Source organism: Salmo trutta, chromosome 12 (genome assembly GCF_901001165.1).
Source record: "Salmo trutta chromosome 12, fSalTru1.1, whole genome shotgun sequence".
NCBI lineage: Eukaryota > Metazoa > Chordata > Actinopteri > Salmoniformes > Salmonidae > Salmo > Salmo trutta.
This window is the reverse complement of record NC_042968.1, coordinates 79849704-79865986: the sequence shown is the minus strand read 5'-3', so window position 1 is coordinate 79865986 and position 16283 is coordinate 79849704. Positions and strand designations below refer to the sequence as shown.

Sequence of the window (16283 nt, the reverse complement as noted above, 5' to 3'; positions counted from 1 at the left end):
GCCATATTGAGGTATGCATGGGGTAAACACTTGAGCTTGCTCTTGGCATAAGCTGTAATGTGATGCTACTGGCGGCAGAGAAGTCAGGCGCAGGAGAGAGGAAACTCATTTACAACGGTTGTGTTTAATAACCATAAACCACCATCAACAGAACAATACAATAAATGGATCAAACAAAACCCGGTAAAAACCAGCATGTCGTGCACAAGCACTACAACAAACAATTACGGACAAGGACATGAGGGGGAACAGAGGGTTAAATACACAACATGTAATTGATGGAATTGGAACCAGTTGTGATGGAAAACAAGACAAAACCAATGGAAAATGAAAAGTGGATCGGCGATGGCTAGAAGGTCGGTGACGTCGACCGCCGAACGCCGCCCGAACAAGGAGAGGGACCGACTTCGGCGGAAGTCGTGACATAAGTGCTGCATCTAAAACAGGGATCATCAACTAGATTCAGCCACGGGACAATTCTTTCTGGAGCGGATGGTCAGGTGGCCAGAACACAATTACACATCATTTGTAGACTACAAATTGACCACAAGAAGCCCAAACGGATATAATTGTGGACTAAAACATAATCATTTCAAACCTTGCTTACATTTTTATACAATCACATATCTCTCTATATGCGTGGAACAGATTTCCAAAACTAAAATCACTTGGAATCGATTTGCTGGTATTTTTACAGTCTTGTATGTCCAACAATAAAACAAATTAAACTTCTTTAGGTAGTCTCACTAAAAACTCTCTTTTTTTTAAATCACCCAGTACCTAGTATGCTGGAAAGCTTTTGATGGCCAAGGCTTCAAGTAAGTAAGACTGCATTGTGAAAGTCATGGTTTCATACCTTTAGATAATCTTTCCTCAGATACTTGTTCCTCCTGCGCTCCTCGTTCTGGTTGAGTACGGGTGGAACCTCTGGCCATTTTGGCTCTGTGTCAGACTCTGACTTTAGACTGCCATCGAAAGAGCAGGAAGAGGACGGCTGAAGAAAGACAAAGATGAAAGGCCAAGGTACTGGACACTGTACTGATCAAATGGCAATGCAATAATGGACAAAAAAACACTTTGCTTAAGCAGCACAAGCCTTCAATATAAAGACATGAAGACTAAAGCCTCCCCTTACATCACTAAATGTAACAAGGTCACATGCACACCAGTGGAGGCTGCTGAGGGGAGAACAGCTCATAAGAATGGAGCAAATGGAGTGGCATCAAACACTTGGAAACCAATTGATACCATTCCACTGATTCTGCTCCAGTCATTACCAAAAGTCCGTTCTCCCAAATTAAGGTGCCACCAACCTCCTGTGGGATACACAGATTCATCATCACATGCATGATGATGAGGGTGAGAAAACAAAGGCATGAATGAAATGGGTGACCTCAGAGAAAGCTGTGTCATCGTCTGTGAAGTCAGGGTCCTTTCCGGAGAAAGACAGAGAGAAAGAAAAATAGGAGTGAAACCGACACCAAAACCAAACACCACACACACACACACACACACACATACACACACACACACTTTAAAAGTGAAACTGAAAATATGACTGAATTTTGCAGATGAGATTAATGAGTGAAAAGAAAGAAATTATTGCTAGTATTACTTGCACAAATGGAAATAATGAATTGCTTGTTTCCTGTAGAAAACAGAAGGTACAGAAAGTCCAGTTCCTTACCTGCCCACTTAGCACTGACGGTCCACTGCTCCCTTCATCCAGGGAGGCACTGCGAGTGAGACAGGAAAACACACTGACTCACTCTGTGTCACACATACAAACTTACATTCATGTAAGCCTTATTTACAGTTTACTGGAGAAATTGGCTCAACACTAGAAGACAGCCAACAATAAATAACACCAGACAGACACAATGGAGTTTTTACTTTAAACACCTTACTCATCATCATCATCATCATCATACAGTATGATTTGTGCCTGCTCATACTCTTTTCATAGTAATTACTCATCATCATCATCATACAGTATGATTTGTGCCTACTCATACTCTTTTCATAGTGATTACTCATCATCATCATCATACAGTATGATTTGTGCCTACTCATACTCTTTTCATAGTAATTACTCATCGTAATAACTAAACTATGACAACATCCTATAACATCAGTCATGGGGCCAGTTTCAACAGAGCATGAATGGACCATACTTTTTAGTCCATGACTAAACTTGACCTGTGCCCAGGAAACTGATTAGTTTAATGCAACTGAACCATGGTCTCGTTGATACGGTATACAGTAGTCACCTGTCAGAGCAGAGTGAGGGGCAGAAGTCATGTGTTTAGGCAGAGCTGTGCTGTACGTACGTACCTGCGGATGGCCTGGCAGGGGGACCTCTGTTTGCTGCTGGAGCTGCCAGAGTGACTGAGGAACCTGGACAGGTAAACAGAGGATGCAATAAGGCCAGAGGAGGTGTGGTATATGATCAATATACCACGGCTAAGGGCTGTTCTTAAGCACGATGCAAAGCGGTGCCTGGACACAGCCCTTAGCCGTGGTATATTGGCCATATATCACAAACCCCCGAGGTGCCTTACTGCTATTATAAACTGGTTACCAACGTAATTAGAACCATAAGACTCCTGAACACCTAATCAAATGGCTACCCAGACTATTTGCATTGCCCCCCCTCTTTTACATCGCTGCTACTCTCTGTTGTTATCATCTATGCATAGTCACTCTATGCATAGATAACTCTACCTACATGTACATATTACCTCAACTAACCGGTGCCCCTGCACATTGACTCTGTACCGATACCCCCCTGTCTATAGTCTCCACATTGTTATTTTACTGCTGCTCTTTAGCGCTTTAATTACTTGTTACTTTTATTTTATTATTCTTATCCGTATTTTATTTTTTTTAAACTGCATTGTTGGTTAGGGGCTCGTAAGTAAGCATTTCACTGTAAGGTCTACATCTGTTGTATTTGGCGCATGTGACTAATAACATTTGATTTGAATAAATGTTGTCATACCCGTGGTATACGCAGTGGTGGAAAAATACTCAATTGTCATACTTACTCAATTGTCATAACTAAAAGATACCTTAATGGAAAATTACTCAAGTAAAAGTGAGTCACCCAGTAAAATACTACTTGAGTAAAAGTCTAAAAGTATTTTGTTTTACATATACTTTAGTATCAAAAGTAAATGGAATTGCTAAAATGTACTTAAGTATCAAAAGTAAAAGTATAAACCATTTCAAATTCCTTATATTAAGCAAACCAGATGGCACAATTTTCTTTCTTTTGTTTATTGACGGATAGCCAGGGACACATTCCAATACTCAGACATCATTTACAAACAAAGCATTTGTGTTTAGTGTGTCCGCCAGATCAGAGGCAGTAGGGATCACCAGGGATGTTCTCTTGATGAGTGTGTGAATGTGACAATTTTCCTGTCAAAATGTAACAGGTACTTTTGGGTGTCATGGAAAATGTATGGAGTAAAAAGTACATCATTTTCATGAGAAATGTAGTGAAGTAAAAGTAAAATTTGGCAAAAATATAAATAGTTAAGTAAAGTACAGATACCCCAAAAAAACAACTTAAGAGGTAATTTAAAGTATTGTACTTAAGTACTTTACACCACTGGGTATACAGTCTGATATACCACGGCTGTCAGCCAATCAGCATTCAGGACTCAAACCACCCAGTTCATAAGTAAGGATTAGTATAATTTCTCTGTTTTTTTTGCAGGCACAGTGTGTTCAGACGGTCATGGTATGGGTTCAGGTGGATTTAAGACCTGGAGACCAACAGACAATATCTCTAATGCAGTGTGTCTTAATTTTGGTCCCGTTTTTGCCTTAGCACTACACACCAGGTTCAAGTAATCAAAACTTGACTTCATGACTGAGGTGATCATTTGATTCAGCTGTGTAGTGCTAGGGCAAAAACTAAAATGTGTGTCTGCAGGACCATAATCAATAAACACTGCTCTAATGGTGTGCATACATGTCATCTCACAATAAGACAGAAATGTGTCGTTTCAGGCACAGAAACATTTCAAAACAATTTAACACACACCACCTGAGTCTTGCATACATACATCCCCCTCCTTTAGCTTTCAAAATCTCACTCTGTCACACATACAGTACCAGTCAAAAGTTTGGACACACCTACTCATTCAAGGGTTTCTTTATTTTTACTATTTTCTACATTGTATAATAATAGTGAAGACATCAAAACTATGAAATAACACATATGGAATCATGTAGTAACCACAAAAGTGTTAAACAAATCAAAATATATTTTATATTTGCCACCCTTTGCCTTGATGAAAGCTTTGCACACTCTTGGCATTCTCTCAACCATCTTCATGAGGTAGTCACCTGGAATGAATTTCAATTAACAGGTGTGCCTTGTTAAAGGTTATTTTGTGGAATTTCCTTCTTCATGTGTTGTGACAAGGTAGGGGTGGTATATAGAAGATAGCCCTATTTGGTAAAAGACCAAGTCCATATTATGGCAAGAACAGCTCAAATAAGCAAAGAGAAAAGACAGTCCATCATTACTTTAAGACATGAAAGTCAGTCAATGCGGAACATTTCAAGAACTTTGACAGTTTCTTCAAGAGCAGTCACAAAAACCATGAAGCGCTATGATGAAACTGGCTCTCATGAGGACCGCCACAGGAAAGGAAGACCCAGAGTTACCTCTGCTGCAGAGGATAAGTTCATTAGAGTTACCAGCCTCAGAAATTGCAGCCCAAATAAATGCTTCACAGAGTTCAAGTAACAAACACATCAACATCAACTGTTCAGAGGAGACTGCGTGAATCAGGCCTTCATGGTCGAATTGCTGCAAAGAAACCACTACTGAAGGACACCAATAAGAAGAGACTTGCTTGGGTCAACAAACACAAGCAATAGACATTAAACCAGTGGAAATCTGTCCTTTGGTCTGATGAGTCCAAATCCAACCGCCATGTCTTTGAGAGATGCAGAGTAGGTCAACTGATGATCTCTGCATGTGTGGTTCCCACCATTAAGAATGGAGGAGGAGGTGTGATGATGTGGGGGTGCTTTGCTGGTGACACTGCAAGTGATTTTTTTAGAATTCAAGGCACACTTAACCAGCATGGCTACCACAGCATCCTGCAGCGATACGCCATCCCATCTGGTTTGCGCTTAGTGGGACTAACATTTGTTTTTCAACAGGACAATGACCCAACACACCTCCAAGCTGTCTAAGGGCTATTTGACCAAGAAGGAGAGTGATGGACTGCTGTATTAGATGGCCTGTCCTCCACAATCACCTGAACTCAACCCAATTGTGTTACGACTCCCGCCGAAGTCGGCCCCTCTCCTTGTTCGGGCGGCATTCGGCGGTCGACGTCACCAGCTTACTAGTTGCCACCGATCGATGTTTCACTGTTTGTTTGGTTTTGTCTTTATTGTGTACACCTGTTTTTGATTTTCCCTAATTATGTTCATTATTAAAACCTCTGCATTTCCTGTTTGTCTTGTCGGTGATTGTTTCCTGTTTTGTGTGGTTGGAGGTGTTTCTCCGCGATATGTATTTTTCTATGAGAAGATTTATTGAATTTTTCAAGTAAACACGTTTGTTTACATTGATCCCCGTGTCCTGCGCCTGACACCTCTACTTCGCTAAAGAAAAACCATTACAAATTGAGATGGTTTGGAATGAGTTGGACTGCAGAGTGAAGGAAAAGCAGCCAGCAAGTGCTCAGAATATGTAGGAACTCCTTCAAGAAAAGCATTCCAGGTGAAACTGGTTAAGAGAATGCCAAGAGTGTGCAAAGCTTTCATCAAGGCAAAGGGTAGCTACTTTGAAGTATCTCACTACATGATTCCATGTGTTATTTCCTAGTTTTGATGTCTTCACAATTATTCTATAATGTATAAAATAGTACAAAAATAAAGAAAAACCCTTGAATGAGTAGGTGTGTCCAATCTTTTGTCTGGTACTGTATATCTCTCTCTACCTGTGTGCTCGGCCGGCAACCCTCCTTCGATGAATTAGACTCTCTGCTCTACAAATTAAGGACCGTCGTCTGGTAGCCACACATTATGTGTGCATCAATCAGGTCCAAGGAAGAGGTGAGGTTGGGGAGCAGGAGATGGATGAAGGGAGAGAAGGGAGAGAAGAAGGGGAGAGAATAGGGGAACAAATGACGGGGAGGGTTGTTAGATGCAGAGCGAGAAGAGAGATAGTTAGAGCGTGGTGATGGAGTAACTTCAGAAGAGAAAGGAGCAGTAAAATGTCTGGAAAGGACCTAAGGTCTGCCTATACAATGGACAAAATGCAGAGAATATAGAATAGCCTAATACACAATAAATTAAAACATGTACTCTTCACATATCCCCTGCTGTCTACAACAGCTATGGCTGGCTCTCACTGACTATTGATTGTAAGTAAGCTACACTGAACAAAAATATAAAACGCAACATTAAACAATTTCAAAGATTTTACTAAGTTATAGTTAATTTAAGGAAATCAGTCAACTGAAATTAATTCATTAGGCCATAATCTATGGATTTCACATGACTGGGAATACAGATATGCATTCGATGGTCACAGATATCTTTTAAAAAAAGTAGGGCCGTGGATCAGAAAAAACAGTCAGTATCTGGTGTGACCACCATTTGCCTTATGCAGCACATCTCCTTCACATAAAGTTGATCAGGCTGTTGATTGTGGCCTGTGGAATGTTGTCCCACTCCTCTTCAAAGGCTGTGTGAAGTTGTTGGATATTGACGGGAACTGGAACACGATGTCGTAAACAATCAATCCGGAGCTCGCCAAACATGCTCAATGGGTGACATGTCTAGTGAGTATGCAGGCCATGGAAGAAGTGGGACATTTTCAGCTTACAGGAAATGTGTACAGACCCTTACGACATGGGCTGTGAATTATCATGCTGAAACATGAGTTGATGGCGGCAGATGAATGGCACGACTACGGGCCTCAGGATCTCGTCACGGTATCTCTGTGCATTCAAATTGCCATTGATAAAATGCAATTGTGTTCATTGTCCGTAGCTTATGCCTGACCATACCATAACCCCACCACCGCCATGGGGCACTCTGTTCACAACACTGACATTAGCAAACCGCTCGCCCACACGACGCCATCTGCCCGGTACAGTTGAAACCGGGATTCAGCAGTCAAGAGCACACATCTCCAGCATGCCATTGAAGGTGACCATTGAAGGTGATCATTTGCTGACTGAAGCCGCACTGCAGTCTGGTCAAGACCATACATGTATACATGTGGTCTGCGGTTGTGACGCCGGTTGGACATACTGCCAAATTCCCTAAAATGACGTTGGAGGCGGCTTATGGTAGAAAAATGTACATTTAGTTCTCTGGCAACAGCGCCGGTGGACATTCCTGCAGTCAGCATGCCAATTGCACGCTCCCTCATGGGACCAACACTTTACATGTTGCATTTATATTTTTGTTCAGTGTACAATGCAATCGGAAACTATTCAGACCCCTTGACTTTTTACACATTTTGTTACGTTACAGCCTTATTCTAAAATGAATTAAATCATTTTTCCCCTCATCAATCTACACACAATACTGACAAAGTAAAAACAGTTTTTGAAATTTTTGCAGATTTATTACAAATTAAAAACAGAAATATGACATTTACACAAGTATTCAGACCCTTTACTCAGTACTTTGTTGAAGCACCTTTAGCAGCGATTACAGCCTCGAGTCTTCTTGGGTATGACACTACAAGCTTGGCACACCTGTATTTCAGGGATGCAAACTGGTGAGGGCCCAAAAAGGTGACACTTTTTGCACGTAAACATTCCAAAAACATTTTTAAAAAATCAATGCTAGGTGGAAATGCAGGTTTTAACTAATTAAACAATGAATATGATCTACATGATCACATGATCAGTCTGTGTGTAAAATAAAGTGTTTAAGCTAACTCGCAGCTAAAAATGAAAATAAAGCAATCCAATGTTATTTGTTGCCTAGACTTTATTGCAAATGACACTCAAGTCTTGAGAAACGATACGTTAATATTGCAGTTAGCCATGACAGCATTTATAATAGAACGTTTGTGACCACACACATCCAAATATTGCACTTGGGAAAAAAACATCTTAAAGTATGAATGAAACAAACAGGCATTCTATTTTTGCTCTATTATAGTGGCCACTATAGTAAACATCGATCAAGTGCACAAGGCTACATGTGTGCAAAAATAACATTCACCAAATAAAAAAATGTAATGTTCTGTAAGGGCTGTCGTCATGGAGAGAAGTGGACCAAGGTGCAGCGGAGTTAGTGTTCATAATTTTTTATTCAAAACGGAACACTATACACTTACAAAACAATAAACAACCGACAGCTAAACAGTACTGACAGCATAACACACTGCACAGAAACAATTACCCACAACCACAAGGACAAACACACACTACTATATAGGACTCCCAATCAAAGGCAACTCAACACACCTGCCTTCAATTGGGAGTCCAACACCCAACTCACACGTAACCCAAATATCTCTGCCACGTCCTGACCAAAACTAATACACTTGCTCCCTCTGCTGGTCAGGACGTGACATGTTCCCCCTCACTCACACATAAGTGTTACTGTCGAATTCAACACAACAAAAGCAGTATCTTTGGGCTACACATTATTACATTGTACACTTTGTTAGAGAAAATTATAATTTTCGTGGTATTGCTTTGTGCACTGACTTTAACGAGATCTGGAGAAAACGAACATTGTCGCTGGGTGAGTACATCTGACAATGTGCTCTCCCGTCCATTGGACATTTTGTTTGCTGGAACTCGCTCTTTTTCACTCGTTCCACTCGTCCAAGTGCCGATGTATTTGTGGCGTGATGTGAACATTATGAATTTGTGTCACTACCAAAGTCTAATGGTTTTAAATGACTGTTTTGTATTGTCTGGAAACTCACTTGTAGACTTCGCTTGCAGTAGGTCTCTTAAAAAAGAGAAGCCGTGCAAAGCTATTAAACAGAGGTGCCTAGTTATTCTTCTATTGTTGATATCAGGTAACGTGCAGCCTAACACTGGCCCTGATATGCAATGTCTCCAAACCCCCTCTGATTTTAAATCAAGATCTGGTCTTGGTATTTTTCATTTAAATGTACGCAGCCTGTTGTCAAAAATGGATGGGGTTAGGATTTGGGCTAAATCAACTGATGCTGATATAATTGTGTTTTCTGAAACCTGGCTCAGCAAGTCTGTTCTTGATACGGATATTTGTATAACTGGTTACAATGTTTATCGCACTGATCGGGTTAAGAAAGGTGGGGGTACATAAATTCTATTCTTCGTAATTCTTCGTTAATTCTATGGTTTTTACTAGATTCATTGTAGTTTTTCATGTTGTTTGTCTGTCATTTTTGTAATGACTTGGCGCCGCCTATCTTGGCCAGGACGCTCTTGAAAAAGAGATTTTAAATCTCAATGAGCCCTTCCTGGTTAAATAAAGGTTAAATAAAAAAAAATACAAAAATAAAAAACTTTCTGCCTGTGGACATCGGTTCTACAATGTGCCAGCTGAGCATGATACCCTTTGTTGGCATAATTGATCCCTTTCAGGCAGAGAGTACACCTGGCATACCCCTTTTTATATCCCCTGTATTGAAAAAGTTAGAGGGAAAGTGTGTGGTGTTCCTTTCACCTCTACGGTGGCATCCAGCTTAAACCAGGCCCAGCTCCAGCTACAATTCATCCCTGTATCCACTTGCTTAATACTGTAATGACCTGACTAGATCATAAAGGAACAATTGTCCAGACAGAGGATTGAGTTTACGAAATGACGGTTTATTAACCCACGCCAAATAAATGAAGGATACCCCACAAACCAACCGTGACCTTCTCTTGTGAAGCCCAGACGTAAGAGAGAGAACAATGGCTAAACCCGGTCTTAACTTCCAATGCTCCATCCCCCTGCCCAACCCCCCTCCACGCCACTCCGCCAACCACCAGGCTGCCCGGCATCAGAACATTCCAGGAATTCCCATGATTGGCAGATAGCGGGTTGATTGGCATGTCGGACCCCGCGAACACTGGGTACTGGTAAGTACAACACAACCAACTAATTGCCTAACACAACACACAGCTGTCTGTGCGGGTCGCTACAATACTTAACAAGCAATGCCTCATTTTCACCTAATTCTCTCATTCTGAAATTAACCACATACTTTAGAGGGAAAACATCAGTTCACAGATAGTAGTTAATTCGTTAGCTAGTTAACATTTCACACAGACTGCCAGGGTCCAGTAAACAACTAACATAATGCGTTATAACTTGAGGAACGGCAAGGAGTCGTACACCAGTTAATACTATAGCGAATTGGTTAGGTTAACGTTAGCGCATCCAAATGCCAGTTGTTTTTAGGTTACAGCTCATTAAGTACGCTTCATCACCTTCTCGTCCCTGTCTCCGTGGTCAGCCTTCTCGCCTACCTACCTCTTCGTTATCTTTCAGGCGACGCGCTGCTGTAACTGGCAAACTGCCTTTCCACTCTCCCGCTGTCTTTCTAGAGCGCGCGCTGATAACTGTTTGCTATAACTAGCAAATTGGTTGTCTCTTCTCTCTTCAGTCGCATGCTGCGTTCTGTTATGTGAACGATTGGCTGAGCCTTGGATACAGACAGCATTGCTCCAAGCGCATATCAGTCGTTCACTTACAGCCAGTATTGATCCCCCCACCCCCAAACTTTTCTCATCGGATCTACACAAATTACGTAGGTCACCTATTTTGGATTCAAAACAGCGAATTTCGCTGAAAGGTGACTAGTTTGCATCCCTGGTATTTGGGAAGTTCATCCCATTCTTCTCTGCAGATCCTCTCAAACTCTGTCAGGTTGGATGGGGAGCGTTGCTGCACAGCTATTTTCAGGTCTCTCCAGAGATGTTAAATCGGGTTTGAGTCCGGGCTCTGGCTAGGCCACTCAAGGACATTCAGAGACTTGTCCCGAAGCCACTCCTGCGTTGTCTTGGCTGTGTGCTTAGGGTCGTTGTCCTGTCGGAAGGTAAACCTTCGCCACAAACTGAGGTCCCGAGCGCTCAAGAGCAGGTTTTCATCAAGGATCTCTCTGTACTTTGCTCCGTTCATCTTTCCCTCAATCCCGTCTAGTCTCCCAGTCCCTGCCACTGAAAAACATCCCCACAGCAGGGATGATGTCAGGTTTCCTCCAGACGTGACGCTTGGCATTCAGGCCAAAGAGTTCAATCTTGGTTTCTTCAGACCAGAGAATCTTGTTTCTCACGGTGTGAGAGTCCTCTAGGTGCCTTCTGGAAAACTCCAAGCGGGCTGTTGTCTTTTACTGAGGAGTGGCTTCTGTCTGGCAACTCTACCATAAATGCCTGATTGGTGGAGTGCTGCAGAGACGGTTGTCCTTCTGGAACGTTCTCCCATCTCCACAGAGAAACTCTGTCAGAGTGACCATTGGGTTCTTGGTGACCTCCCTGACCATGGCCCTTCTCCCCCGATTGCTAAGTTTGGCAGGGTGGCCAGCTCTAGGAAGAGTCTTGGTGGTTTCAAACTTCTTCCATTTAAGAATGATGGAGGCCACAGTGTTCTTGGGGACCGTCAATGCTGCAGAAATGTTTTGGTACCCTTCACCAGATCTGTGCCGCAACACAATCCTGTCTCGGAGCTCTACGGATAATTCCTTTGACCTATTGGCTTGGTTTTTGCTCTGACATGCACTGTCAACTGTGGGACCTTATTTAGACAGGTGTATGCCTTTCCAAATCATGTCCAATCAATTGAATTTACCACAGGTGGACTCCAATCAAGTTGTAGAAACATCTCAAGGATGATCAATGGAAACAGGATGCACCTAAGATCAATTTCGAGTCTCATAGCAAAGGATCTGAATACTTACGTAAATAAGGTATTTCTGTTTTTGCTTTGTCATTATGGGGTATTGTGTGTAGATTGATGCGAAAAAACAATAATTTAATACATTTTAGAATATGGCTGTAACGTAACAAAATGTGGAAAAAGTCAAGGGGCCTGAAAACTTTCCGAATGCACTGTAATAACTGTGGTTAGAAGGCCAAAAATTAGTCAGAAACCCATAACTGTCAGGGGTTGTAAATCAAGTCCTTATTGTCACCGCCCAACATTCTAGGAAACTGAAAAGAAGAGTCCCTCTCCTTCCCAACCCTCTCCTCCAAGAACATCCCAGGACCTTCCTGCCCTTGCAGTGAAGAGGTCAAGGGTAGAGAGCGGGAGCAGAGGTGCCATGGGGAAGCTGAGCTCAGCAGTGGTGTGGAAGACATAGAGATATGGGGCTAGGGGCAGGGCAGAGCTAAGCAGTGGTGTGGAGGACATAGAGATATGGGGCTAGGGGCAGGGCAGAGCTAAGCAGTGGTGTGGAGGACATAGAGATATGGGGCTAGGGGCAGGGCAGAGCTAAGCAGTGGTGTGGAGGATAGAGATATGGGGCTAGGGGCAGGGCAGAGCTAAGCAGTGGTGTGGAGGACATAGAGATATGGGGCTAGGGGCAGGGCAGAGCTAAGCAGTGGTGTGGAGGACATAGAGATATGGGGCTAGGGGCAGGGCAGAGCTAAGCAGTGGTGTGGAGGATAGAGATATGGGGCTAGGGGCAGGACAGAGCTAAGCAGTGGTGTGGAGGACATGGATATATGGGGCTAGGGGCAGGGCAGAGCTAAGCAGTGGTGTGGAGGATAGAGATATGGGGCTAGGGGCAGGGCAGAGCTAAGCAGTGGTGTGGAGGACATAGAGATATGGGGCTAGGGGCAGGGCAGAGCTAAGCGGTGGTGTGGAGGATAGAGATATGGGGCTAGGGGCAGGGCAGAGCTAAGCGGTGGTGTGGAGGATAGAGATATGGGGCTAGGGGCAGGGCAGAGCTAAGCAGTGGTGTGGAGGATAGAGATATGGGGCTAGGGGCAGGGCAGAGCTAAGCAGTGGTGTGGAGGATAGAGATATGGGGCTAGGGGCAGGACAGAGCTAAGCAGTGGTGTGGAGGATAGAGATATGGGGCTAGGGGCAGGGCAGAGCTAAGCAGTGGTGTGGAGGACATAGAAATATGGGGCTAGGGGCAGGGCAGAGCTAAGCAGTGGTGTGGAGGATAGAGATATGGGGCTAGGGGCAGGGCAGAGCTAAGCAGTGGTGTGGAGGATAGAGATATGGGGCTAGGGGCAGGACAGAGCTAAGCAGTGGTGTGGAGGATAGAGATATGGGGCTAGGGGCAGGGCAGAGCTAAGCAGTGGTGTGGAGGATATAGATATGGGGCTAGGGGCAGGGCAGAGCTAAGCAGTGGTGTGGAGGACAGAAGTTGTCTACATTTGACACTTACATGCGACTTCTATCAGAATATGAAGCTTGCATTGAAAACACGGGTCTAGACGCACAAAAGTCACTCTGTGGTCTGACTGTGTTCAGATCTGTCTGAACAGTTGGTCAGGGATGCATTGTGTGCTGATTTCTCCTCAGCCTGGATGCAAGAGAGATACAGTATGGGGCTAGGCCAGGGTAGAGCTCAGCGTGAGGTGATTTCAGAGAGGAGTGGCCATGGCAGGGGTCAGAGCTCAGCCTCTTACCTGTTCTGTTGCTCCTGCTGCAGGAGCTGGACAGCGATCTTCCTCAGGTCCAGCACTTCCTTCAGCTCATCCTCATCCTCCTCAACTAGCTGATCTTTATCAGAGCTGCAGGAAACAGGGACATGACAATTCAGTTTGAAGCCAAAACCTATGCCAACTACACTCCCTATAATAGCATTAACTCAGTGTGTGACCCTACTATAGTGGCAGCTATCCAACGACATAACCTTCTCAGCATGTCTACTGTCTGAGCCTGTTATTATGTTATGTCACTTCTGCTATCATCTACAGCTGCTAATTATCAACTACAGTACATTAACTAGTGTTGAAAATTAATTATTTAAGGAGACGGATAGATCAATATGATTTCAGTTCAAACTTATAGAAGTTAAAAGGATTTTCTTCCATTCCTCCTTTCTTCTATCTATTCAAGTGTAGTGAAGACTTACCCAGACTCCTCTTTCCAGTTCTCCTTATCTTTGCTTTGGTGTGACTTGTTAAGAACTTTCTCCAATTCCTGACACACAGAACAAAAAGTAAATAAAATCATGTTATTTTTATTTAACCTTTTATTTAACTAGGCAAGTCAGTTAAGAACTGGCTGGGCCACCGCCCTGACTCCCAATCACGGCCTGTTGTGATACAGCCTGGAATCGAACCAGGGTCTTTAGGGACGTATCTAGCACTGAGATGCAGTGCCTTAGACCGCTGCGACACTCGGGAGCCCATAAACAGATATCTAAAAGTAAAACCCCCACACTCTTATCCAAGTTTATCCAACACATTTCATTTGAACTTCAAGCTGAATCCACAGGTTTCCTCCCAAAAAAGACCTAACGAGACAATCTGTTGGCTTTATTCAATCAAATTTATGGCATCTGAGATTCCACACCTGATGCCTTTCAAGCTTTTGACTCGATGAAAGATAAGATTAGTTTAAAGCCCTGACCAAGCATGTACCAAAACCTCCCATTCTTCAGAGCTAACAGTGGAAAATAACAGGCACTAATTGGACAGTAGCTCACCCAGGGATAGCTCAACAGTGGAAGACTAGTGCAGTTAATGGTGTACTGTAGTGGTCATACAGCTCTCTATGGATCCCTGGTGACATACCTTTATACATGAGATGTTGGGTCCACTCTGCTGCCCATCTGACAGGGCAGCATCTTCCTCTGCGTTGGGCTCGATGAAGTCAAAGGGGACCTGATCTACAGGAACAACACACCAGGTTCAACCTCAGACTAATGTGCTTGTTGCCAGTTGAGCCCATTATTGCTCAAACACCGTTTTTTTTCAAACAGTCAAATCCACTGCATCCAAACAGGTCTTACCTTTGCCTGAGTCCATCTTGGAGAGGAGAGAGAGGGCGTCGGCGCGGGCTGTCTCTGAGACCTGAGAGTGCAGGCTGATGGTATCATCGTCAGAGGGCTAGAGGAAGAGAGGGAGGAGGAAGGGGGGGGCTCAGTGTTAAAGTGAGCATAAAGCATAGAGTTCACGTCTACTGAACATGTCTGCAGAAGAACTGCAGAGTGTCAGGATCTACAAGCCATGGTTGAACGCACAACAGTCCTCAGTACAATCTAGGCATCAGTTCAGCCTGACTACAGCGGGTGAACTCTGACCTCTGTCGCAGACAGTCTTTTATCCCCGTTGTCACTGCCGATACCAGAGTCAGGACCGTGGTTCTTACTGGGGTAAAAATCCTCCATGCTGCAGAGATGTATAAAGGGATAGTCAGTAATAAACAGTCAGACAGTTTTGATTCAGACACATTCATGACAATTCCGTAAGCACTTCAAAATATGTCGAGACCTGTGTCATTAATCTTCAAATATGTCATACCAGTTGTCATTACAGTTTCATGGCACATACTGCATATTCGTGTCAGTCATGCATATGGTCAATGGTCTTGTCTGTAGTATACTTAAGCAATAAGGCCAGAGAGGGTGTGGTATATGGCCAATATACCACGGCTAAGGGATGTTCTTAGGCACAACGCAATGCGATGTGCCGGGATACAGCCCTTAGCCGTGGTATATTGGCCATGTACCACAAACCCCAGAGGTGCCTTATTGCTATTATAAACTGGTTACCAATGTAATTAGAGCAGTAAAAATACATGTTTTGTCATACCTGTGTTGTTATTGGTTGTCAGCCAATTGGCATTCAAGGCTCGAACCACCCAGTTTATAAATAGAATTCTGATATGATATAAGAGTGTGTACCTGTCTGTGAGAGGCTGGGGAAGGCAGCGTTTGCCCAGAGAAGGGAGGTCCAGAGAGTCAGGCTTCTTATCCATCCTACAAGCCTGGATGTTCAGGTACTTAAAGATGTGCACCTTGCCCTTCAGGCAGATCTGAAACACACAAATACAAAGTGCATGAAGTATATATCCAAGTGCTGAAATGAAGTGCCCAAATGTTCATTCAAGCAGAAATGAAATCATAAGGGGATAGCTGCCCACTAGATGGTGCAACTGTTCCTCAGCGACCATTATGGGTATATCCTGGAAGAGCAAGGAAACTGTCACAGCTAGGGGGGGTGTTTCTAGGCATGATGCCGAGCTGAGGTTAACCTGTGTTAACTCGTCGGCACCCCATACCTGATACACAAGGAGATGGCTGTGGATAATCCCATGCAGTGCCAAAATGTCATTTACAGCATTTACATTTTAACAGACACTCTTATCCAGAGCAACTTACAGTAGTGAATGCA

General features: G+C 43.4%; 1 protein-coding gene across 4 annotated transcripts in view; it reads right to left on the bottom strand.

The window, feature by feature from the left end:
• Window positions 1-16283, bottom strand: part of LOC115204327 (leucine-rich repeat and calponin homology domain-containing protein 2) — a 73848-nt gene that overhangs the window by 17752 nt on the left and 39813 nt on the right. For 2 of the 4 annotated variants that reach the window (XM_029769814.1, XM_029769810.1), the window contains exons 6-16: window positions 15794-15924; window positions 15191-15278; window positions 14900-14996; window positions 14682-14776; window positions 14018-14085; window positions 13569-13673; window positions 5976-6044; window positions 2335-2397; window positions 1688-1736; window positions 1394-1432; window positions 857-994 (exon numbers count right to left, since the gene is read on the bottom strand). In XM_029769814.1, the coding sequence (XP_029625674.1) occupies window positions 857-994; window positions 1394-1432; window positions 1688-1736; window positions 2335-2397; window positions 5976-6044; window positions 13569-13673; window positions 14018-14085; window positions 14682-14776; window positions 14900-14996; window positions 15191-15278; window positions 15794-15924 (942 nt within the window). The remainder of the gene's footprint in view (window positions 1-856; window positions 995-1393; window positions 1433-1687; window positions 1737-2334; window positions 2398-5975; window positions 6045-13568; window positions 13674-14017; window positions 14086-14681; window positions 14777-14899; window positions 14997-15190; window positions 15279-15793; window positions 15925-16283) is intronic. The other 2 variants (XM_029769812.1, XM_029769813.1) reach the window with 2 other exon arrangements.